General features: G+C 42.2%; 1 protein-coding gene across 1 annotated transcript in view; it reads left to right on the top strand.

Moving 5' to 3' along the window:
* Positions 1-20853, top strand: part of LOC115055507 (heparan-alpha-glucosaminide N-acetyltransferase) — a 23376-nt gene extending 2523 nt beyond the window's left edge. The window contains exons 4-19 of the mRNA XM_029521370.1: positions 206-324; positions 1270-1388; positions 3244-3313; positions 3401-3464; positions 4982-5055; positions 7885-7961; positions 8974-9004; positions 9322-9482; positions 11641-11753; positions 12258-12379; positions 13869-13992; positions 14076-14162; positions 14968-15045; positions 18727-18797; positions 19823-19935; positions 20672-20853. Of these exons, the coding sequence (XP_029377230.1) occupies positions 206-324; positions 1270-1388; positions 3244-3313; positions 3401-3464; positions 4982-5055; positions 7885-7961; positions 8974-9004; positions 9322-9482; positions 11641-11753; positions 12258-12379; positions 13869-13992; positions 14076-14162; positions 14968-15045; positions 18727-18797; positions 19823-19935; positions 20672-20853 (1605 nt within the window). The remainder of the gene's footprint in view (positions 1-205; positions 325-1269; positions 1389-3243; positions 3314-3400; positions 3465-4981; positions 5056-7884; positions 7962-8973; positions 9005-9321; positions 9483-11640; positions 11754-12257; positions 12380-13868; positions 13993-14075; positions 14163-14967; positions 15046-18726; positions 18798-19822; positions 19936-20671) is intronic.

Genomic DNA, 20853 nt, shown 5'->3' with positions numbered 1-20853 from the left:
GTAAATCTGTTAATAAAATAATGTCTTCTGTGGATTATTTTTGCTTGTTTGACACTTTTCTTTTGCATCTATATTTTGCCCAGTATTCTGTAAATGTATCTAAACTTTGAATCCATATACTATCAGTAATTAGAACTGCCTCTTGAAGACCATTGTCCTACTATGTGAAGTGCTTTAAGTCAGTATTTCCTCTCTTTCTCCTCAGTGTGTATACCAGCGCTTGGCCACTGTGAAACCCAACAACAACACATCTGCAGTGATCAGCACTAAATTCACTCTGACTCTTCGAGTGGAAACACACACCAGGAATGAAACTCTTTGCAGGTACCAAGTTCAATATTGTAACAAAGCATGAATAACACCAGAGCAGCCGTTAATTTAGTCCAGAGAGAAAAACTGCTGATTTGTTTCCTGTTTACTCATAATAATTCTGCCTGTGGGAGTGTATTGCTCTTGTCTGCAGACATAATATAGTGCGGAGGCATCCGATGATTACATCAGCAATTGGCATGGTTATTTACAGGGCTGGGGGAGTGATCCTGACCTGCTTTCTGGACCTGAGTGATGCCCTCCCTTTAACCACCTCACTGGGTATTGATTAGGAGCCTTTTTGGGGTTAATAAGACCCGACATTCCAATATTGATGAAAAGGGCTCATTAAAAAGCTTCGAAGCTACACGTCCTCAGTGGGGATGTTAACTGGATGAGGCAGTGACCATATTCATAAACAATCACTGACAAACTACTGACAAGATACCCGGCCAGAGCTTTCCGTTTAGTGGGCCCCTGTAAACAAGGGGCCAGGGATTTGGCTGCAAGATGGCATGTGCTTTTCCTTACCCCACTCAGAGATCTGGACTCTGGCTTCTTAGATCAATGCTGAGGATTCTAACCAGACTGTGCTGCTATTGATTTCTTTCTCCCTTTGAAATAACACTCCAAGCGATAGCTAGTATGTCATCCCAACAGTGGATCAATAAGAGCGTGTAATGCATTTTTTTGGTGACTGAAACTGGAGCCATGGAAAAAACAGAGGGCCACACTGTGAACCCACAAACACTAGGTGGTGCTCTTGAGCTTCAAGGGAGTTGTGAAATCTGCACAAAGAGATTCGGGTCTGGAGGCAAACAGCAGCAGGGGATGAAAAAAGTAATTACATGTATTCTTCTAAGGAAATACAATCTCAGAGGGGATCAAATAAAAACAGCCTGTTTGCTTCATCGGCTTTTGAAGGAGACACGTCTCCATATTTCTCTGTTTTGGATGCAGGTGGAGTCACACATATGGAGAGGGGGGTCATTACTCTCTTTGGATCCAGATGTCAGAGGCCGGCGGCGAAACCAGCTGTGCTCAGACTGTGGATAAAAGCCCAAACAATGTGTATCTGCGTGAGTGCACCAAGATGAGATGTTGAAATTCCAATTGCCAAATAGTTTTGAATAAGGGTCTGAGGAAGAGTGCATCTGTCTCTGTAGGACACAATGACAGTGAGGTGACCTGTGTGGCCAAACCTTTGATCCACTCTCTGCTTAATTGAGTCAGTAAAGAGGAGAATCACTCTGCTGGTCCACATCTACATGGCAGTGATTCTCATCCATCCTTTGGGACATGACGTGTATTGATCAAAGTAGTTGTGCTTTCTTGAAAAGGGATAAAAGAAAAGCTTTTCTGTTTGTTTTGAGGGCCTGGCGCTGTGAGTAGGGGATTGTGGGTAATACATTAGGGAGTGTGGAAGGATTAGGACGTAATGGGATTTTGAAAGCATCTCCTTCCATAATGTACACTCTACTTAACAATATTGCAGATTATATTGTAGATCGGACTTTTAAGGCCAAGTAGCCATTATCTGAGCAGATATATGGTCAGTGTGACTGCACCCCTCGCTGTATGATGAGCTTCCATTATCTCCTCAGACCGGTGATTATACAAACTCCCCATAGGACTTGCTCAGCTTAAGTAATGGTCTGGTCAGCAGCTGGAGACAGGTTAGAGCAGCCCTGCTTGGGAATTTCGAAGTTCACTTCGGATTGATCGGCCGCAGGCCTTCATGAGGTCATGTGCTGGGTGTGGTGTTCCTGTTCAGCTGCTATCAGATCCACTCTTTAATTCAGTTAGTACTGTATTCTCCAAAGGACCACAAAACCACAGGTCACCTGCTCAGGACTTAATTCCTACAAAGAAATTCAAGATATTGACTAATATGATGTGTTTGATCTGAAACATGTCTGCTGAACTTAATCTGGTTGTTTCAAATACCTCTATTAATGTTCTGTTTACTCTGACAGTAACTAATAGAGCAGAGCCACCGATCTGGTGCTGTTTCACTTCATGTGCTGAGAGCTTTATGGTGTTTTTATGGGTGGACACCAGAGATACCAGGACTTTTCAAAGGCAATTAAGAGACTACTCTCTGTGCTGAGTGGACATTGTTGTGTGAATCCAGCTCAGGTTAAAATGGCTTCATTTTGTTTGTTTTTCCACTAAAGACAAACACGGTACATGCTGCCCCCTTGATTTCCTGTCCATTGACGCAAGAAGACATCAATGGACAGGAAATCTACTGAGCCGACATAGTTTTATAAATCATACCACAGCTGTCAAATGTCTCACTGATAATTCACTGCAGCTGGGCCTGATAGGTGAGCAATAATGTCATAGCAAAAACAGAAACAATAAGTATGTTTGCCTGACTTCTGATCTGTTGAAAATATGTAAAACCACAATGAGATGGTTTCTGGTTCTTACGATCCAAAATTTATATTCTGATGCTTATCAGCTCTTCAGATCTTCAGACCTTCAATTTATCTGTCCATGTTATTGACAATTTCATGATTTCTTTCCCCAAACAGAAGACATTCAGGTGATCGTATTTTTGCCCTCTGAGATGATAAATCTCATCCTGGCCTTGGTTCTTTGTTTTACCCTCCTCGGTCCAGTGTAGTCTTTCACTGTCCTGTTCAGATGCTGCAATCTTAGATTACTCAGTGATTCCTCCGATGGATCGACCGAGAGGTTTCCATTAGGCTCCTGTTTGTCACTTAAGGGACCTGTTTGACACCGTTTGATTCCCACATGGGAGCATAGAGACCAGTACAGCGGACAGGTCGGACTCGTCCGCCAGGCTTTTTGTCCTCAGTCATATTCTTACCTGATAGATATGTACGCACACACAATGAAGCTCCTGACATGGATGTGAAATTACACAATATACATTTGTAATCGTGAACCTTTTTGTTCTGTCAGCTCTTCTGGTTTTTACTCTCCTACTGGCCATAATCACTATCTTATTTAATGTGGGGCCGTCCATCTGCAGGTACCCATGAGTTTTTCAATTTGTATAATTATATAATACCTCCATCACAGCCAGGCCCACCAGACTGATTGTCCCTTTTAATTGGAGCCGTTGCAGATCAAACTTAGTTAAGACCATTTGCTGCCAAGGCCTCCAGTACTCATTGGATGATGTAAGTAAAACGCTCTGAAGAATGCATTAGATTAATATTTTAATAAATGCAGGGGGGTGGTACAGATGCATGACCTGATTGGTTAGGTTTTAGATCAATCATAAACCAATCAAACGATTTCCATTAAATGAATCCTTAAGTGGTCGTCTCATCTGCATAATTTTACATTCTAAACATCTCATTATGTTCAAAATGCACCATTAAATCCATGTTTTTGTTGAGCGATAATACGTGTATGAGAAGGGTATTAGGAAATTTGTGTTTTGGTCTTAGTTCCTGAAATTCTTGATTCTTTTTCCGAAGATGTATCTTCTAACTTAATTCGTTTACTGCAGAACATTACCATCAAACATTAACATTGTTTTGATCCACAGAACAGTTGTACTAAATTATTTTTCACTGGCCAGCTCTGCAGCCTGGGATGCATACCAAAATTGCTCAGACTCCAGTCATCAAGCCGTTCGGGAGACACTAATGGAATGATTGATATAAATGTTAGCGGAGCCAATTGTGCTGCAGAATTACATAGAAGCCACAGAGCGTCAGATCCGTCCAATCGTCTTGCGTGATGGCAAGAGCCCACTGAGTGTTTTTTTGGGTGAGCATGAATGGCTCCTCTCATTCCTCCATGCAAGATATCAGGGTCTTCCATATGCTGTTACATGGCAAGCAGATCCATCATAGCATATTAGTGTTGGTGTCTTCCTGCTCTGGCGGTTTAAACTGCTGTATGAGGCCAGAGAGTCAGACTAATCCAACTGAAAGGGCAACAGGCCAGAGTCGCGTCAATGCTGCCTTCACAGAGAGATGGAAAAGAGACACAAATGACCTGAAACCCTGTGTGATTTTTATTTTATTTTTTTTTGGGGGGGGGGGTTGTGATCCATGTCACATCTTGGAAAATTATAGTTGTGCAAAATCTTTACATTATTTTGAATTACACATATTTTTGTATCTCCTACAGGTGCTTGTCAACTGAAATATGGCTGGGGGGGGTGCAGGATAGATTTGCTGGCAGAATCTTTGTCCTTGTCTTTGTTCACCTAACTTCTTTATATGATGCAAGAACAAAAAGAAATAGAGGAAGAAGAGGAAAATGAAAGGGACAAGGATGATGGACTGTTTTGGACCACGTAGTCTGCTGTGTGTTTTCAAATCTGTGATGTTTCTATGAGGTGGACAAGAGATAAAAAGTATAGCTTATTATAAATGTTAAGAGATAGGAAGTTCCAATTTTACATTGAGGTAGTTTATAAAATAAAAATAAAAAAAATCATATTTAACTTGACTCTGCTGTCCTACGGCCCGACCACCAGCATCGTTCAGTGTTTGGTATTTCTTTGTGTTTTATTTTTTGTTTTCCTGTCATGCTAAGTTCTTAATGTACCAAAGCATTTAGTTATGAAAGACGGTTGGTTGAGATCAATAATGGTACTTACAGGGACTACTGGACACCAGCTCAACAGAAATGCTGTTTTGCTCTATGTCTAATATATGTGTGCCACTTATTTTAACAGGACGGAGGAGATGTGGGTGAAGCTGCCACCAAAGCCAAACCGACACGCCTGCGCTCACTGGACACTTTCCGAGGGTATGTACTCCAACAACAACTATCCTGTTTATCACTCTATCACCACATGCGCTTTGTTCACATACTAATTATTTTTGGAGCAGTCTGAGGCATGATGAAGATCTACAGGCCCGGCATAAAGAATAATTACAGGGGTCACAGTCTGGCCACAGGCTCCCTCAAGCTTTTGTTATCAGGCAGTATAGCTCTGGGCATGAGTTCTGATAACACTGTGTTTCTGTTGGACAAGAGTGATGCATGTGATTGAATCTGGGCTCCCTGCTAGCCTTAATTGTGGCCTGGGGGTAGACACAAAGCACGCCTCTCTGGAAACAGGATGCTGGTGTGGCTTTGACCTCCCTCTTGCCAAATAATTGATGTAATAATACAGTCAACATATCAGCACACATCCACACGGTCATAGATCTTCTGCCAAAAGGGAGAGCGAAAGGAAATCCAGCAGCACAGAGGCAGCATCCAGCAGACGTTCGGCATCTTCTCCATCTGTGGTTTCCTTGTAGATGAAAAGCCATCTGAAACTGTGCAAAACACCACATAGTTGCATTCAGTCAAGGTTCAAGAAGGAAACACACTTCCTGCACCAGCAATATTTGATCTTATTATCTGAAATGTCACTGCGGGGTTACAGATAGTTGTTATATATTGATGTCCTGATTGGTTATACTGGAAGTTCTCATACTTGACAAAGTACTTAATCAATCTGTGACTCAGCTCTCAAAATTAACGCTGCGTGTGCCTCCTCAGCCCCCTTGACTTATGATCCATACGCCTGATAAGTAACAACTTTCTGCAGCGAACAGGCACATCAGTCAACTGCCATAAATGCTGAGGTGTTTCCTGAAGGCAAGAGGCTTTCCTTCTGAGCTGAAAGGCTTTTCTGATCATTGCTCAGCCTCAACTGACGTGATATACAGAGAACTGCGGGGGTTTGTTTGTGCGTTAATTTTTCTAAAAGGATTTGGATTTTAATCTTGTGTCGCACCACTAAAAGCCTGTTGCCGGCCTCCTCGCTGTTGAAAATCGCACCGTCAGTAGTTAGCAGCGCCATTCGACAGAGAGTACAACTATTACAGAAAAACAATGGACTGTCGCCTGCACTTAAAACCAGGTGGCCAACTCATTCTGTGCCTTATTTTGACTGAGCTCCAAAGTTTTCCTCCTATTTGGTTTCAGCTCTACTTTGATGTTTGGCCACAGAAGAACCTTGGCTTTTCCGCTTAAGTAGTAATTTATTATGACTAGATTGGGTGTCCACATCCTTGATATAGCCATCACAGTGCGTAACTCAATACTCTGCAGTAAGTGTTAGTATCCATTTGCGACAAGGGAAATGTACTAAGCTAATACTCTAATTGGTAATGCATGTACAGTGATTCAAATCAAAGAAGCCCATCAGCATCTATCAACCAGTCATAACCAGTTGTCACTGCTGTGAGACAGACACGTCTGCCTGTAATCTGTTTGCTGTAAATCAAAGAAACTGATTCCCAGACATGAATTAAGTCTATTACTGATGTGACAAATGTTCAGTGGAGTGATTTAGAGGGATATTTACAACTTAAACCTGATTAGTAACCAAAGAAACACAGCTAGTGGTGCGTCCGCCTGGACATTATCTGTTCTTGTATTAACTTTGATGCATCAGGAAACAAAGTGATCTCAGCACCAATCACATCAATTAAACACTTACAGTTTCCCATCATCATAATCTGCAGGTGCTAGCGTGGTGCATATGTGTGGCTTTTCCTAATGTAAGCTGCCAATAATGGAGCTCAGACACCCAGAGCGTTTTAATCAAGATGACGGGCAGTAAGCCATGATACTGCGGTGATTTTCACCAGGTCTCATCTGGCCGATGATTTAACCTTTGTCTTTGTCACTATGGCAACTAATGGATATGTTCGTCAAAAATTAAACAATAAAGTATGTGTGAGTGTGTGTGAGAGAGAGAGTACGTGGACACATGCACCAGGGTTTAGTCTACTTTAACAGCCCTTTTGAGATGATAGTGGCCGATTAAAATCTTGTATCAGCAGGTTGGGGCTAAAAGAGCAGTAATGGCTTTGGTGCACCTCTTAATTGAATCTGGGCAGAATAACAAGAGGAGGCAGAGGGAGATACAGTGCAGCTTATCAGACAGTCTCATTCTTAGACGTTGTACTAATTTTGTTATGCCTCTTGAAGATCCCCTTTATGATTTTATGTTTTCTTGTTGATTAAATAACACATTAATAAGAAGCATAGAATGCATGAAGTGTTTAGGATGGTAAAAGGTTGGAATCTGCAGTTGCTCAACCATTCAGCCATTTACATTCCCCTGCAAGTTTGTGTTGTGTAATGGCACCCGGCCCATTTCCTTACATGCAACGCAAACACCTTTTTTTTTTCCCTCCACTAGTGTTGGAGCCAGTGGACCACTCCATCACGTTCACTGTGTTTCAGCAGCCCTGGCCAGTGCTAAAATATAAAGTGTATCATATATTAATCGCAAAGGCTTTAGTCAGCACTTCTCTTCGAGGAGATCCAGAGGACGAGTGTTCATTTCCTGAGTGATTCATAATGCTTAGATTGCATTACCTTGCATTTGGGAGGGTGACAGAATAAAAGGCCCCTCCCAAGGCATCTTTGATTTTAATGTAGAAGTTGATTTTGAATCAGAATGAAAGTATTGATGTTGATAGAAATGGTATAGAAACTGTTATATTACCATATATTTCACCCGCTCACTCTCTCAAACATTTCCTTCATTTACTTTTTGTTGGAACATCAAAACTAATCTCTTGATTGCTGATTGACCAAACAGTTCACTACATTGTACTGTCTTTGTAGGTTTGCCCTGACAGTGATGGTGTTTGTGAACTATGGTGGAGGAGGCTACTGGTTCTTTCAACACGCACCATGGAATGGTTAAGTAAAGTGCAAGACAGTGCACACAGATTTATGAAATAAACACACAATTAAATTAAAGTATGCATTCTGTGTTTTTATGTGCCTGATCTGTGCTGTGAATGTTCACATGGAGATTATTTGTGTCTGAATTCTTCCTTTTTTAAATGATAATAAATGTATGCAGCAGATGTATAAAGTAGCAGAACAATGTAATTTTACCATGGTAAAGTTTGTTTGTCTGGTCAAAACAGTCTCTGAGTATCAAAGACAAATAATCACCATCACCAGTTGTCCCAGACTTCTTATAAATGCATAAACTCCAGGCTGTTATTTCTCAGTGGCCGTTTCCTCCTCATCATATCTGCAGCATTTTCTGACCTGTTGTCACTAATTATGATAAATTCTGTCTCGGACCAAACATACAGGACACCATTCTTCACAAGAGCCACATCACAACAGCAATCCATACATGTTTATTGTTATTAACAACCAGGGAGGAGAAAGGAGGAGGAGGAGGAGGGATGAGTGTTCAAATGACAGCTGAGAGAATCAAAGAGGGTGCAGCAAATCAGAAACAATCCCCTGCTGCAGTGGCAAGTCTGCCTTTGAGCAAGGCACCTGTGAAAGGAGACAGTTGTTGGATCTTTTCTCCCTCCCTAGGTTATTAAAAAAAAACACAATGTCCCTGCAGCTCGTATGAAATGCATGTCATCGCTGAGAGGTGTTCTCAATTTAAATCTTGTAATGGCCTCTTCGCCACATCTACACTGTGTATTGATTTAATGGGTGGTTTGATTAATCTTCTCTTTGCTGCAGGACCACTACTGTCACAGGGTGAAGATATTTATTAATCACTCCTTTTCAAAATGGAAAGTTAATAACAGAGGCAGCGGCAACAAGGACATGGCATTGTTCTCAATTCATTGGCTTGTGCTGTTGAGGGCAAGAGCTGCGAACTCTGAATAATCTCATCAGAGTCAAGTATCTGTGTCCATTGATATTAATTTGTGTCTCTGCTTCTTGTTGCAGGTTTGACTGTGGCAGATCTCGTCATGCCATGGTAGGAGAGTGTTTTCTAATAGTATTAACTTTATATATCCAGCTGTTTTCTTAGCAAAGTTAGAGAGGGATCAGAAGATAAAGCCTTAAATTGCCAGGACAGAATAAACAAGCAGCATAAACAAAAATATAACATGAAGAAAAAAGAAGTCATAACTGCGTAAGGGTGTAATTAAGGATGAAGCTGAACAATTACAATGTTTATCAGACATTACTCAACGTAACATTGAAATGTGTAAACTCTAGGTCATGCTCAATTCCATTGTAATGTGCACAAAAATTGTGTTTTAATAGTTTTAATACCGTTGTTTCCTCCAGGTTCGTCTTCATCATCGGGACCTCAGTGGTCTTAGCTTTCAGGTCCATGCAGAGGAGGGGAGTCGGCCGCATGCAGCTGCTGCGGAAAATCACCTGGAGAACAGGCGTCCTCGTACTGCTCGGCTTCTGCTTCCTTAACTACTCTCCAAGAGATGGACCACGTAAGTGTAACAGATACTGTAATGGTTAATGGAACAGACACAATAAACGTGGACGTGCTTGTTCTGTACGTTTTGTTTTGTTTTGTTTTGTTCTGTTCTGTAAATGGGGATGTTACTGAAACCCAGACTCCAGCATGTCTAATAATACGTCCCCTCATTATATGTGCAGTAAATCATCAGCACCAGGCAGAGACTTTGTTGTGTTAATGCATCATCTAAAAAAAAACTGCAGCTTCTATGTAGTGGCAAACAAATCAATCAAATTTCATACAGTGTATCTTCGAGCACCCACATTCGTGTTATATAAAGCCACTATAATAAGTCAAAGACTCCATCAGTCATTCAAGTAAAAAGACGTTATTTTAAGAATTGTTGGTGGTTTAACCATCTACCTCTTTAAAATGTGATTGTTTTAAAGCCACAACTTCCCATTAAACATCTGTGTATCTTTGGGTTTTGGTTTGCTGGTTGGACAAAACTAGACATGTATTGACATTAGCTTGGCTGCTCGATAAAGGCAACGGCCATTTTTCATTGTCTCCTGATGTTTTATAGACGCAATGAATAATGGATGAATCAAGAAATGAGCCGTAGATTCACTTATTCTGAAAACATTTTCTATGGAGCAGTGATCCAATATGGGACTAATCTACTCTTATCTTATCTTATATTTGGCATGTTCATAATATGAACAACACAAGCTGCAGCCAGGCAGGTGTGTGAAGTTTCAGGCCTTTGTCAAAGAAGGGAAGCATCGTTCACCTGGGGACGCACACATTAGCTGTTCCTGGTGCTAATGGACTTTCATGGGTGGATGTCTGCGTAACTGGGTTAACAAAAATATTGTTATTGTGTGTACAGACTCAAAATCCAGCACCAAGGGACATTTAACGGAGGCAAATGTTGAGCAAAAGCAACCACTGTGGTAATGGACAATTATAAACAGATAGTGTTACAGCCTTCAGCCTCGTGCAGCTGCTGTGGAGGCTGGAGCTGCTCAGAACTGCACGGTGACTTTTATCATAAACCACAGCTCTGCCCGTTGTCTCCAAGGACATCCTCTGCCGTTCAGTCGCAGGGTTTGATCTAATAAGAGAATGGAGGCACATCAGCTCAATATGTTGAATCCTTTCAGAGTCAGATGAGACAGGAGAAGGTGTTAACCTTTGACTTCAGCTATGAGTCATTTCAAATAAATCCTTCCATGTCCACATCACCGTCAAAACAGTGGTAAAGACCTTGAGACACCGATTTTTGTGTGACTTTCATGATACTTTGTTGGTTTAGAAACTTTACTTCCTGTCCAGATCTTCAGTTACTCCTCACTTAGACCGGAATCAGAACAATTAGCATAGTTAGCATCTTTTATTTGTTTCTATTGTTTGTTAGCTTGTAACCGACTGATAGTGTTAGCAACCGAGCTAATGCTAGCGCTCTGTATTGATGGGATTTCAGGATCGTTTAGGTTTTTGGATGAATGGATCTGCTGTTTGTTCTGATTTCTTGTGGCTTTACTTATTTCTGCTTGTCCAACTATAGAAACATTTTATTTCATCCATCAGTGAAGGCCACAGAGCTCTCACTTCTTAAATGGCGCTGAATGTCAAAATCTACACACATTGATCAGAAAGTGAAAGTGAAGGTAGAACTGCAACTTGCGCAGTAATTTTTATTCAAGTGACAGTTTTGTAGGGGGCAGATACAGTAAATTATCCTGGAGGGGATTGTAACCTGCATATTTAACAAATGTGTCATTAGTGAGCGCTTCCTCTTTTCCTGTGAGAAGAGAGATTTCCGCCTCTTATTTGATTTGGACAGATCAATGATTTGGGATTACACAGTTTTTGCAGCAGTTTGTGTGGAGAAAGAGGTTTTCAATTAACTAATGTGTAGATTACCATCAATCTCTCAACCAGAAGTCGAGCTGATCCATAAGTGGGAATCTGTGATCATCTTCCCACCTTCTTGACATATCCATCTCCTGTAGGCTGACACCATTTCATCATCATCCTCTTCCAGGAAGCGGTGGGAGGAGATGCTATCAAATTCATGATTTATAATTTGCACAAATCAGCAGGAAGAGCTTCATACCAAAGACTGTTGAGGTGCAGGCTGCTCTTGTGAGTGTTTGAGCTGTGTGTTGTCGACTGTGTTTCAGTGTCCTTTTCCTGGCTGCGGATTCCTGGAGTCCTGCAGCGTCTTGGCTTTACCTACTTTATTCTGGCACTCCTGCAGACTTTCTGGGGCCAGAAAGAAGTCCCACTGAGATCGGTGAGCGTCTCTGCTGAGTTCAGTATCGTTTTGGTGCACGAGGGAGGGAGAGGGAACAACAACCTGATGAGACATTTTAAAAACCTGGCTGTAAAATTAAAATATGAACTAAAGACTGACTGAAAGAGGATTAAGGTTATGAGGTCTGAAAATGGAGCCAATGCGGAAGAGCCTTAAACCTCCTCAAGGATCAGGGGGATGACTCAGATTGTATTGAAGTCTATAGGAAAATGTCCCTACGTCTCTCTCTCTTAACTGTCCAATTAGAGGAAAATATACTGTAAATTATTTGTACTATAACTATCTAGTACAACATTTTATATGGATCCATTGAATAGATGTTGAGATTGGGAAACAAAGATTTTGACCTGCTGGTTGCTTCAGTTGAAAAATGTCACTGTCCATCTTCTGGGCACCAAACACAGTCAGCTACTAGCATGGCTAACATCATCATCTTTGTTTGTTTTGATCATTTTAGACTAACAAGATTTGTGTCTGATGCAGCATCACTGGTGGGACCCTGTCCAGGATGTGGTGCTGTACTGGCCACAGTGGGTGATCATCATCCTGCTGGAGACTGTGTGGCTGTGCGTCACTTTCCTCATGCCCGTACCCAACTGCCCCACGTAGGTCTGAGCCGGCCTCGGTGCTCATTAATCCTCTCTACGTGTATGTAAAATTTTTGAATCTGATCCATCTCTCATGCTGAGATAATCTCCAGTTGCAGCAGAAGTGTTAGTGTGCACCTTGTGTTGCTGGTGGTATGAACCATTGTGATTTATGGGGCCATGGTGAATGCTTCAGAGGGTATAATTAGCCAATCTCAGCCTGTCATGTGCAATAAGGGGAGCTGAGGCTGAAGATCCATCTTCCTCGCTCCGTGTCTTCTGCTCAGTGCAGCTTTTTGTGTGTTTTTCTACCATTGCTGTAACTCTGCATGGCAGACTGGGAGTTTAAATAGGAGCACTTTTTCGAACATCTGATAGTTTTTTTCTTTTTCTGTACTTTGAATCGCGCGATATCAACAGTCTCCATTGTTAATTCCTTTGGTTCTTTTTTTTTTCCTATAATGCATCACAACAATAAACAACAAGAACACAAAGTGTGCTCCACAATAATGAAAAAATGTATAGTATTCGAAAAGGTAATACTGATAAATACATTAAGGAATTAAATAAAAAGGGGAATATCCTATATTCGATTCCTGCCAAATGCCATCAAATGTGGATTGATGAAGCCTCTGCACGGATGTCATTAGTGTTATTGTACCTGTCCTTGACGGATGGGTTGTCTCTTCTTTTCTTTGTGCCTGCCTCTCTATCAGCTTCACTGCACAGTCCTAGTAAATATTTTGTCTTAATGCTTAGTTGGACTGTTGAGCAAACAAGCAGATTTTGGAATGGTACAAGAGGCGCAGATTAACAAAATAAAAGCAGCATGTGCAGCACAGCCTGAAATCCATATTTATTTCCCTCTAGCAACATCTGAGGTCAGTGTGTTTCATTAACGCAGCTCACAGGGGAGAACAGGGACAGTCGTCTGATTTCTCCAATTAAAAACATCCCAGACTGGTGTCACTCATACCGCACTTGCTCAGTCAGGCCACCCCCCACCATGTGGACACGTGGATGGGAAAAATTATGTTTTCATTAGCTGTTTCTAAACTAATCTTATTAAAATGGAGTACATTTGAGTAAATGTCATACGTTGTGTTTCTAGCTTAGCACATTCAGTCATCACCACAGACTGTTTATAAAAATGGGACGTAAACTCCAGGGCTGTAAATCTAAAGTGAAACCAATTCTGAAGAGCCTTTATCCTCACTTGATTTATTAGCTCAGTAAACGTTTTCCTAATAAGTTTATGGTCTCGAAGTCTTCAATAGAACATGATTTCCCATTTAGAGGAAAATAGACCATAAAGTTGGGGATTGTTTTTTATTTATTTCTAATGGAATGATGACAAATCATGGAAGCAGGAGATACTTAATGAAATAGCCTGAGGAGGTTCCTTTGTCTTTCTTTTTGTTTTTTACTCCTTTGCTTCGAGCGTGATACTTAATCAGTGACAATTTCTTACTCTACTAATCATGATTATGCTCCTGTTTTTTATCAGGGGGTATTTAGGAGCCGGTGGGATCGGTGATAATGGTCTTTACCCGAACTGCACCGGAGGTGCGGCAGGATACACTGATAGGCTGATGTTTGGTGACAACATGTACAGATACCCCACATGCAAAGTACGGCGCTCTGGACACAGATTATTGTTTGTCTATAGTAAAACTTGCAGGTGTTTATTCTCTGTGTTTTTCTGCTTTTCCAGGAGATGTATCTCACCACGCAGCCCTTTGACCCAGAGGGCGTCCTGGGGACGATCAACTCCATCGTCATGGGATTCCTGGGGATGCAGGTAGGATGGACTGGTCACCAGTCCGTCGCAGGGCCAACACACAGAGACCAACAACCACTCACACTCACACTCAGACCTACGGACAATTTAGAGTTACTAATGAACCCAAACATGATGGTGGTAAGAAACTGAGGTACCTGAAGGAGAACATCCAAACTCCGCACAGAAAGGCCCCAGGCCGGGAACTGAGCCTTCTTGTTGTAGGGCAACAGTGCTAACCACTAAGCTGCCATGTTGCCTAATGATAACATGATCTCAAGAAACAAACACCTCTGCAGTGAGACTCTGAGTTGTATGAAGGTCTTTGCTGTCTAATTACAGGACCACAGCTGCCCTCTGTTATTGACAAAATGCTCTCAGGAAGAGGTTGGAGGGCTTCTGGTCTTTAGACCTGAGTCTCTGATGGCGACGGTGTCACTTATAAGCGTTTGTTTTGTGGGAAGTTGCTGGGCAAAAGCAGTCACATAGCTGAATTCCCAGTGGGCGGCTGGCGCTGAGCCCTTCAGTCAGTAAGTCTTAGACGGCACACCAGGTGTCCGCTGCCTTCCTCTGTGTTCGCCTATGCTAATGTCCTCAGCTGAAACGTATTTATCATCACTGAATTAATCAGAGGTTGTGGATGAGTAACACCTAACATCTGGCTGGACTGGATAGCAGATTTGAACGCCATGCCAGGGCCACAGTATTGACACCCACATCCCAGGCCTATCCAGTTACCGAAGGTGTTTGCGTGGAATTTCTCATTCAGTGTGCGCGATTAAATGAATTGTGGTCTCTGTGCTTATCTCTTCCTCTTTCTCCACAGGCTGGGAAAATCATCATTTCCTACAACGGGTTTAACATCCACATCCTAGGCCGGTTTCTGGCCTGGGCTGTCGTACTGGTATGTTGCATCACATGGAGGTTTCAAACACAGCTGGTGTCGTGGATGAGTGTAAAAGTCGATTGATAATCTGACAATGGGTTCAGCTCTGTGACTCACACAGAGCTGAACCCATGAAGGTAAAATCTGCCTCGTGAGTTCCAGCCACTCCAGTATTCGTCATAGCTGCCAAAACCATTCATTAGCAGGACTTTAGCAGGGAGAGGACATGTGTGCGATCTCAACACAATTAAACAACATCCATGTGTGGCTGTGTTTCCGGGCAGACATGGGTATCCAGCGCCTCGGGGGGACTCTCAGTCTCTGACTGACTGTCTGTGCTTCACATGTGGTTTTAGATTAGAGCATATTACTTACAGATCTCTGCAGTCGGTGTATTAGCATCTGATTAAGAGCCCCCTCAATTAATTTACCTGCATGTAAAACAGAATCAGATTCAGATCCTGAATCAGAACATAAATCTGTGTGGATAGCACTGGGCGCCATATTTGTTTTTGATATGCGCCCATTGTGGGTGGTCTTGAAACACAAAAAGGAGCATGCTGGTCTCTGTTTCATTTAGAGGGCCAGTGTGTCCCACAGGGAGCAGCCTGGTGTTATGTGAGATGGCCCGTTTTGCATTTTCAAACTGGTGACAGAAGGCCGTTAGCCTCCTCTTATGAGATTGACAGTGATTTACATAGAAAGGCCAGACTTTGACGTGGTGTTGTTATGCACAGTGTACAGTGAAATGCTCAGAAGGTGGAGCTTGTTTGAAGATCGGGGTTAGTAGGGGCTTGCATGCTTTGGAGGCAGACATCCTGAACTGGCTGTGCTGTGACCTGAAGCGATGATGGAGCTGGAGGAGCTGGCTGCATCTCTCAGCCTTGGGAATCAAAAAAAACTGCAGGATAAAAAGAAGGGGCCAGTGGACTGAGCCAGAGAAAACCACACAGGAACAGAGACAAATACCATTAGTTTTAGGTTCTGTGGTGGATGTATACTACTGTGGCTTTCTGTAATTTTATATTTCACATTCCCTGAGTCTGGAATGTGTATGGGCTTTATTTATTGGACCCATGTGTTTAGACCACAACGAAGGTTTTTAAATCAAGCACAAGTTTTATTCATTAACTTTGTCTTATCAGTAATGCATCTGTCAGATCGTCAGGTTTGCCAAGTCCAGTGTGATTTATTTGTATAAGCCAAATCACATGAATAGGAAAGTACAACTCTTGTATGGTGTATTATGTTAGCCCGCCTGCTACTGTTATCTACTCAGCACTAAAAACAGCTGAGGGACAGGTAGACCTGATGGTGGACTGAAGGGCACGCAGCGTCACACAGCTCCAACGCAAGTGTGGAAGGAGCTCAAGGTTGGAAAAAAACTAACAGGAAGTTACAACAGCAATATATTAGATTGCATAATGAAGTGCAGAAGCTCAAAAATGTGTCTTTTGTGTGTGTTGGAGTCTGGAAGATTCCTGCTTATGTACAGGAGAATCAATTGAAATTCTGTTTTGAGAATTTTAACGTCATTAACCTCAATTCTTAAATGACAAATCTCCCCATTACATCTCCTGGTATTGAATCTTATTGACTATTATTGCAGAGTGAGTGGCTGGAGGGAGGTGAAATAAATTAGATCCATTTGGCTTCTCCCAGAGGCAACGAGTGATAAAGTAACACATGTCTAAATAAGTAAACATTAGGCCTTCTCCATTTTGTCTCATGGTACAAAGATGTACATGCTGTAGTTGATGCATCGTGGATCTTGCTGCGTTTAGTGATGGATCAATAAAAGGATTTAAAATTGTGCTTAACTGAAATCGTGAATAACAGTAAAATAGATTTTCTCACATCGTGGTGGTTGACGAGGAGAGCAGCCCAATTTATTGATTTTGGGAACAAATCCAGACCTTGTGTCGAGCATAAACACAGCAGATAATCTCGCCTCGACTTCTGCATATGAATATTAGCTTTAATATCTTCTGTAATTTCAGTAGCTAAATCTATTTTTCGCTGAATTTGTTTTGGTGATTGGCCTGTTCTTGATATTGACCTTTCTAATACGATTTGGGCTCAGAGAGGAGGCAGGAAGCAGAGCTGAACTACCTCTTGTTTCAGACATGTGCTCTTGACATTAGCAGGTGGAGGAGGAGGGGGGTAGTTCGTGCATGTGCCCGACCACAGGATCATTATTATGTACAGGAGGTTCACTAAGAACTAGAGAGACACCGCACTCCTCTGATTTTTGTACTGGGATTGATATTCAGGGGCGGCCATGCATCTTCTTCCCAATAAACAACAGCCACTGTTAATTAAAGGCCAATGATCAGACTCCAGAAGTGAGAGATTGAAATTGAGCGACTGCCCCACATACCAGCCCTTTCCCACATCCTGCTGCCTGGATAGCCTGGAGACTTAATCCAGCCCCGGCTAGGCTATTTCCACACCATCGATTCTGTCATCTATACACATGATGGATATCCACCTAACAAGCATGTTTGGATTCTGATCCCCTGCCCCCGAGTTTCTCTCTGGAGCACAAAATGTTTCAAGGATCAAAATTTTATGTAAAGATAAATAGATGAGACAGTAAGAGCTTTTATTGACTAAGCATTAATCACATCATACGAGGTCCGCACAGTTAACTGTGTAAAGTCAACTGTTGTGGATCTACAGACGTTTTAGCCTACATGTCATATTCTCCAGATGTAAAGGACTGTGTTTGCCTCATCATCATTAAAATAATAACACAAAATTATCTTCTCAACTTGTCTCCCATATGGCAATTATAATATCTGCCAAAAAAGGAATATGCTTTTTATTAGTGTTTTATATAAGTCTTTCAGACCAAGGACTTGGCCATTGAAATCAAATAATGGACGCTGTAACATCTGCAAAAAATATCCCTGAAATCAACAGGACTTCATGTGTCATTTGGAGCTTGTAGGGTTTGTGTGTGTGTCTGTTATTGTATAGGTCTGTGACGAAACAGGAATCATGAAATTAGAAAAGCAACAAAGCAGGCATCGAGATGAGTTATACGTCTGCCTTAACCCACCCAGCTATTAATTTTCTGCTATGCCAAGCAAGGCTCGTGAGGTTCAACGAGGGGTGACGGTGTCCTAATCACTCACATAATTGAACTCTGGCAAGATGTCCTCAAACGTGCCACCAGTCTCAGTCACGGTGACATCATACTCAAACTTCTCACTTCCTGTTGGGCAAGTTTCAGCAGATGCCGTTTAACTGACCTGCTCTTCAGCTTCCAGTTGGTGATAATGTCTGTTGTCAGTGTCAGCACATACTTTTTCTTAGAATTTACGTGAGTTGATTTAATACTGAAAACATCATCTAACTCTGAGCTGCTCGGGAGCTCTGTGGTCACTCTGAAGGTTTAAGAAAAACAGCGTTGAACATTTAACTCGTTTAGCTGAGCACACTTTGAGAAATGCTGCACAGTTCTGCTGTGTTGTGGTTACAGAGGCTGTGACTGTACAGTAGGTGACTCCATTCGAAGAGCTCGACTTTTCAGTGTGTTTTTCCTGTCCAGTGTTGTGTGTGTTTGTGTTGTGTGATGGACCAGTTAATCTGCCAGCGTTTGCTAGATTCTGTTGCCTCACGTTTTAGCAGCCCGATACAGCTTTGCTTTATCGCCCTCCATCGATTTGAAATCTGTTTCATTTCCACCCTCAGGGAATCTCCGCAGCCATCCTTTCTAAGTGCACACGAGACGGAGGATTTATACCTGTCAATAAAAACCTTTGGTAAGTGCTTCCTGACCCTCTAAATCCAGCCACTTTTCCTCACAAAAGAAAAGATGGGTTTCCAACAGGCACAAATCAAGGCTGCTAAAACATGCGTTTACTTACCTCTAACAACAGCTGCGACTGTAAATAATCACCCTGGGCTGCCGGGAGTGTGAGGTAGGGGCCATACATCCTCCCAACATGATCAGTCTTCCTTACGGCCCAGCAGCATTAAGGATACTTTATCCCCAGAAGCACTCAGTACACTTTTCAGCAGCCCAGGGTGATGGGCTCTGGGAAAAGCGTCTGTACAATCATAGAGCAGCCTGACTGCTTCCAAACTATTTGGAAAAACAAAGCACAGCATGTTGATAAATGTTGGTAAAGATTTTGTCTAAAATACGGAGCAATTACAACCCCAGATGTACATTAGTTTACGACCTGTTCATTTGCTCCACTCCCATGTTTCCCCTTAATATAATGTGAATCATTTTAATGTTTCAGCAGGAAGAATACCATTTCATCTGTGATGTGTAAGCAAATTCTTCATGATGTTCCACTGGGGCCCCCCCAGTAACACTGCGCTCATCCCTCGCCATTACCTGACTGGCTTTTATAGGCAGTTCATCATGCACAGGTTATTGAGCTCTTGAGTACGAGTCCCTGCCTGGATGTCTAGAAGTAATTAACTCCCAGCCAAGAGTCCTTTTTGGCTGCACTTCAGCCGAGATTTAAAAAAAAAAAAAAAAGGAGCGTCCAAGAGGCAGCCATTTTACATTAGATGATATTACATCAAACATCCTTGCACTTAGGAACGGACAGGGACATGGCTGTCTGGCACAGCTCCATGGGGCAAGTGCCAAAGATCCACCGCTGATGGTACAGACCGGTGGGACAGTTTGCTGGACTGGCAGTAGATCCTTGGGTGTAACTATCTGCAGCAGAGGCTGGACGGACTCTGTGTTTTTACACCCCCTTTCACACTGTTGCAATAAATATTTTAGTGGGTTTAGCCCAAATAAGCTGACGGGCTCTTTCTGCAGGTCCTTGTCTTACGTGACATGTATGGGCTGTTTCTCCTTCCTGCTGCTGGCAGCCATGTACTTTGTCAGTGATGTCAAGGGCTGGTGGGGCGGACAGCCATTCATATATCCAGGTAACATTATTATTTATTATTTATTCACACAGTAAAGGGCTCTGTGTATCGCTGTTCTTTGGACCATCATGGCCCAACATATCGCAATTTAAAGCTGTGTCCCAATTCAGCGCCCACATCTAGCTGCTAAACATGTTCCGACATCAAAGAGCCAAATTTTTCTGTCAGTGGAGAACAAAACACAAGAAGGACAGATGTCTTCTTGGAAGGTGGCCAGAAACAACTGAAAATGTTGCAAACAAAATATCAGGCGATGCAGATCTGAGGCATCTTAATCTGGTAATTGTTTTTGCTGCTGCTACGTAGCCAATATTAGCATAAGCGACTGTTGATTTACTGGTTCTCTCTCTCCAGGGGAAGAGAAGTTAGTCCTGATTTATGGAGAGAAACATCTGAAATGTTTATCTCAAACAAAAGGAAACAGAAATGAACTCTTTTATATGCACAGAGATGGACATCAGTGGCGACTTTCCATTTAAACAACTGTCTGCTTATTTAGTTTTCATGATCTGTTGCAGGATTTGACTTCAGCGGGTGCTAATCATACAAAAACATATAAAAATGTGAGAGTTCTTTGTTGGAGTCTTAATCTCTTGTTTAGTTGTATGTTAGAAATGAATCCTTTCAAGGAGAAGCATCTTCACTCTGTCCACCTCAGTAGACTTTTTTTGACTAACATCTTTAATCTTCCTGTTCATTTAAACCTGTGTGTCTGTCTATGTGTCCCCCCACCCAGGGATGAACTCTATCTTTGTGTACGTTGGCCACTCTCTCCTGGGTTTCTACTTCCCGTTCAGCTGGGAGATGAACTTCCAGCAGAGCCACTGGGAACAGCTCTTCCAAAGTCTCTGGGGAACCGGGCTGTGGGTGTTGATCGCCTACCTGCTTTACAGGAAGAAATTCTTCCTCAAAATATAA

Source organism: Echeneis naucrates, chromosome 15 (assembly GCF_900963305.1).
Source record: "Echeneis naucrates chromosome 15, fEcheNa1.1, whole genome shotgun sequence".
Lineage (NCBI taxonomy): Eukaryota > Metazoa > Chordata > Actinopteri > Carangiformes > Echeneidae > Echeneis > Echeneis naucrates.
This window is presented reverse-complemented; position numbering and strand designations above follow the sequence as displayed.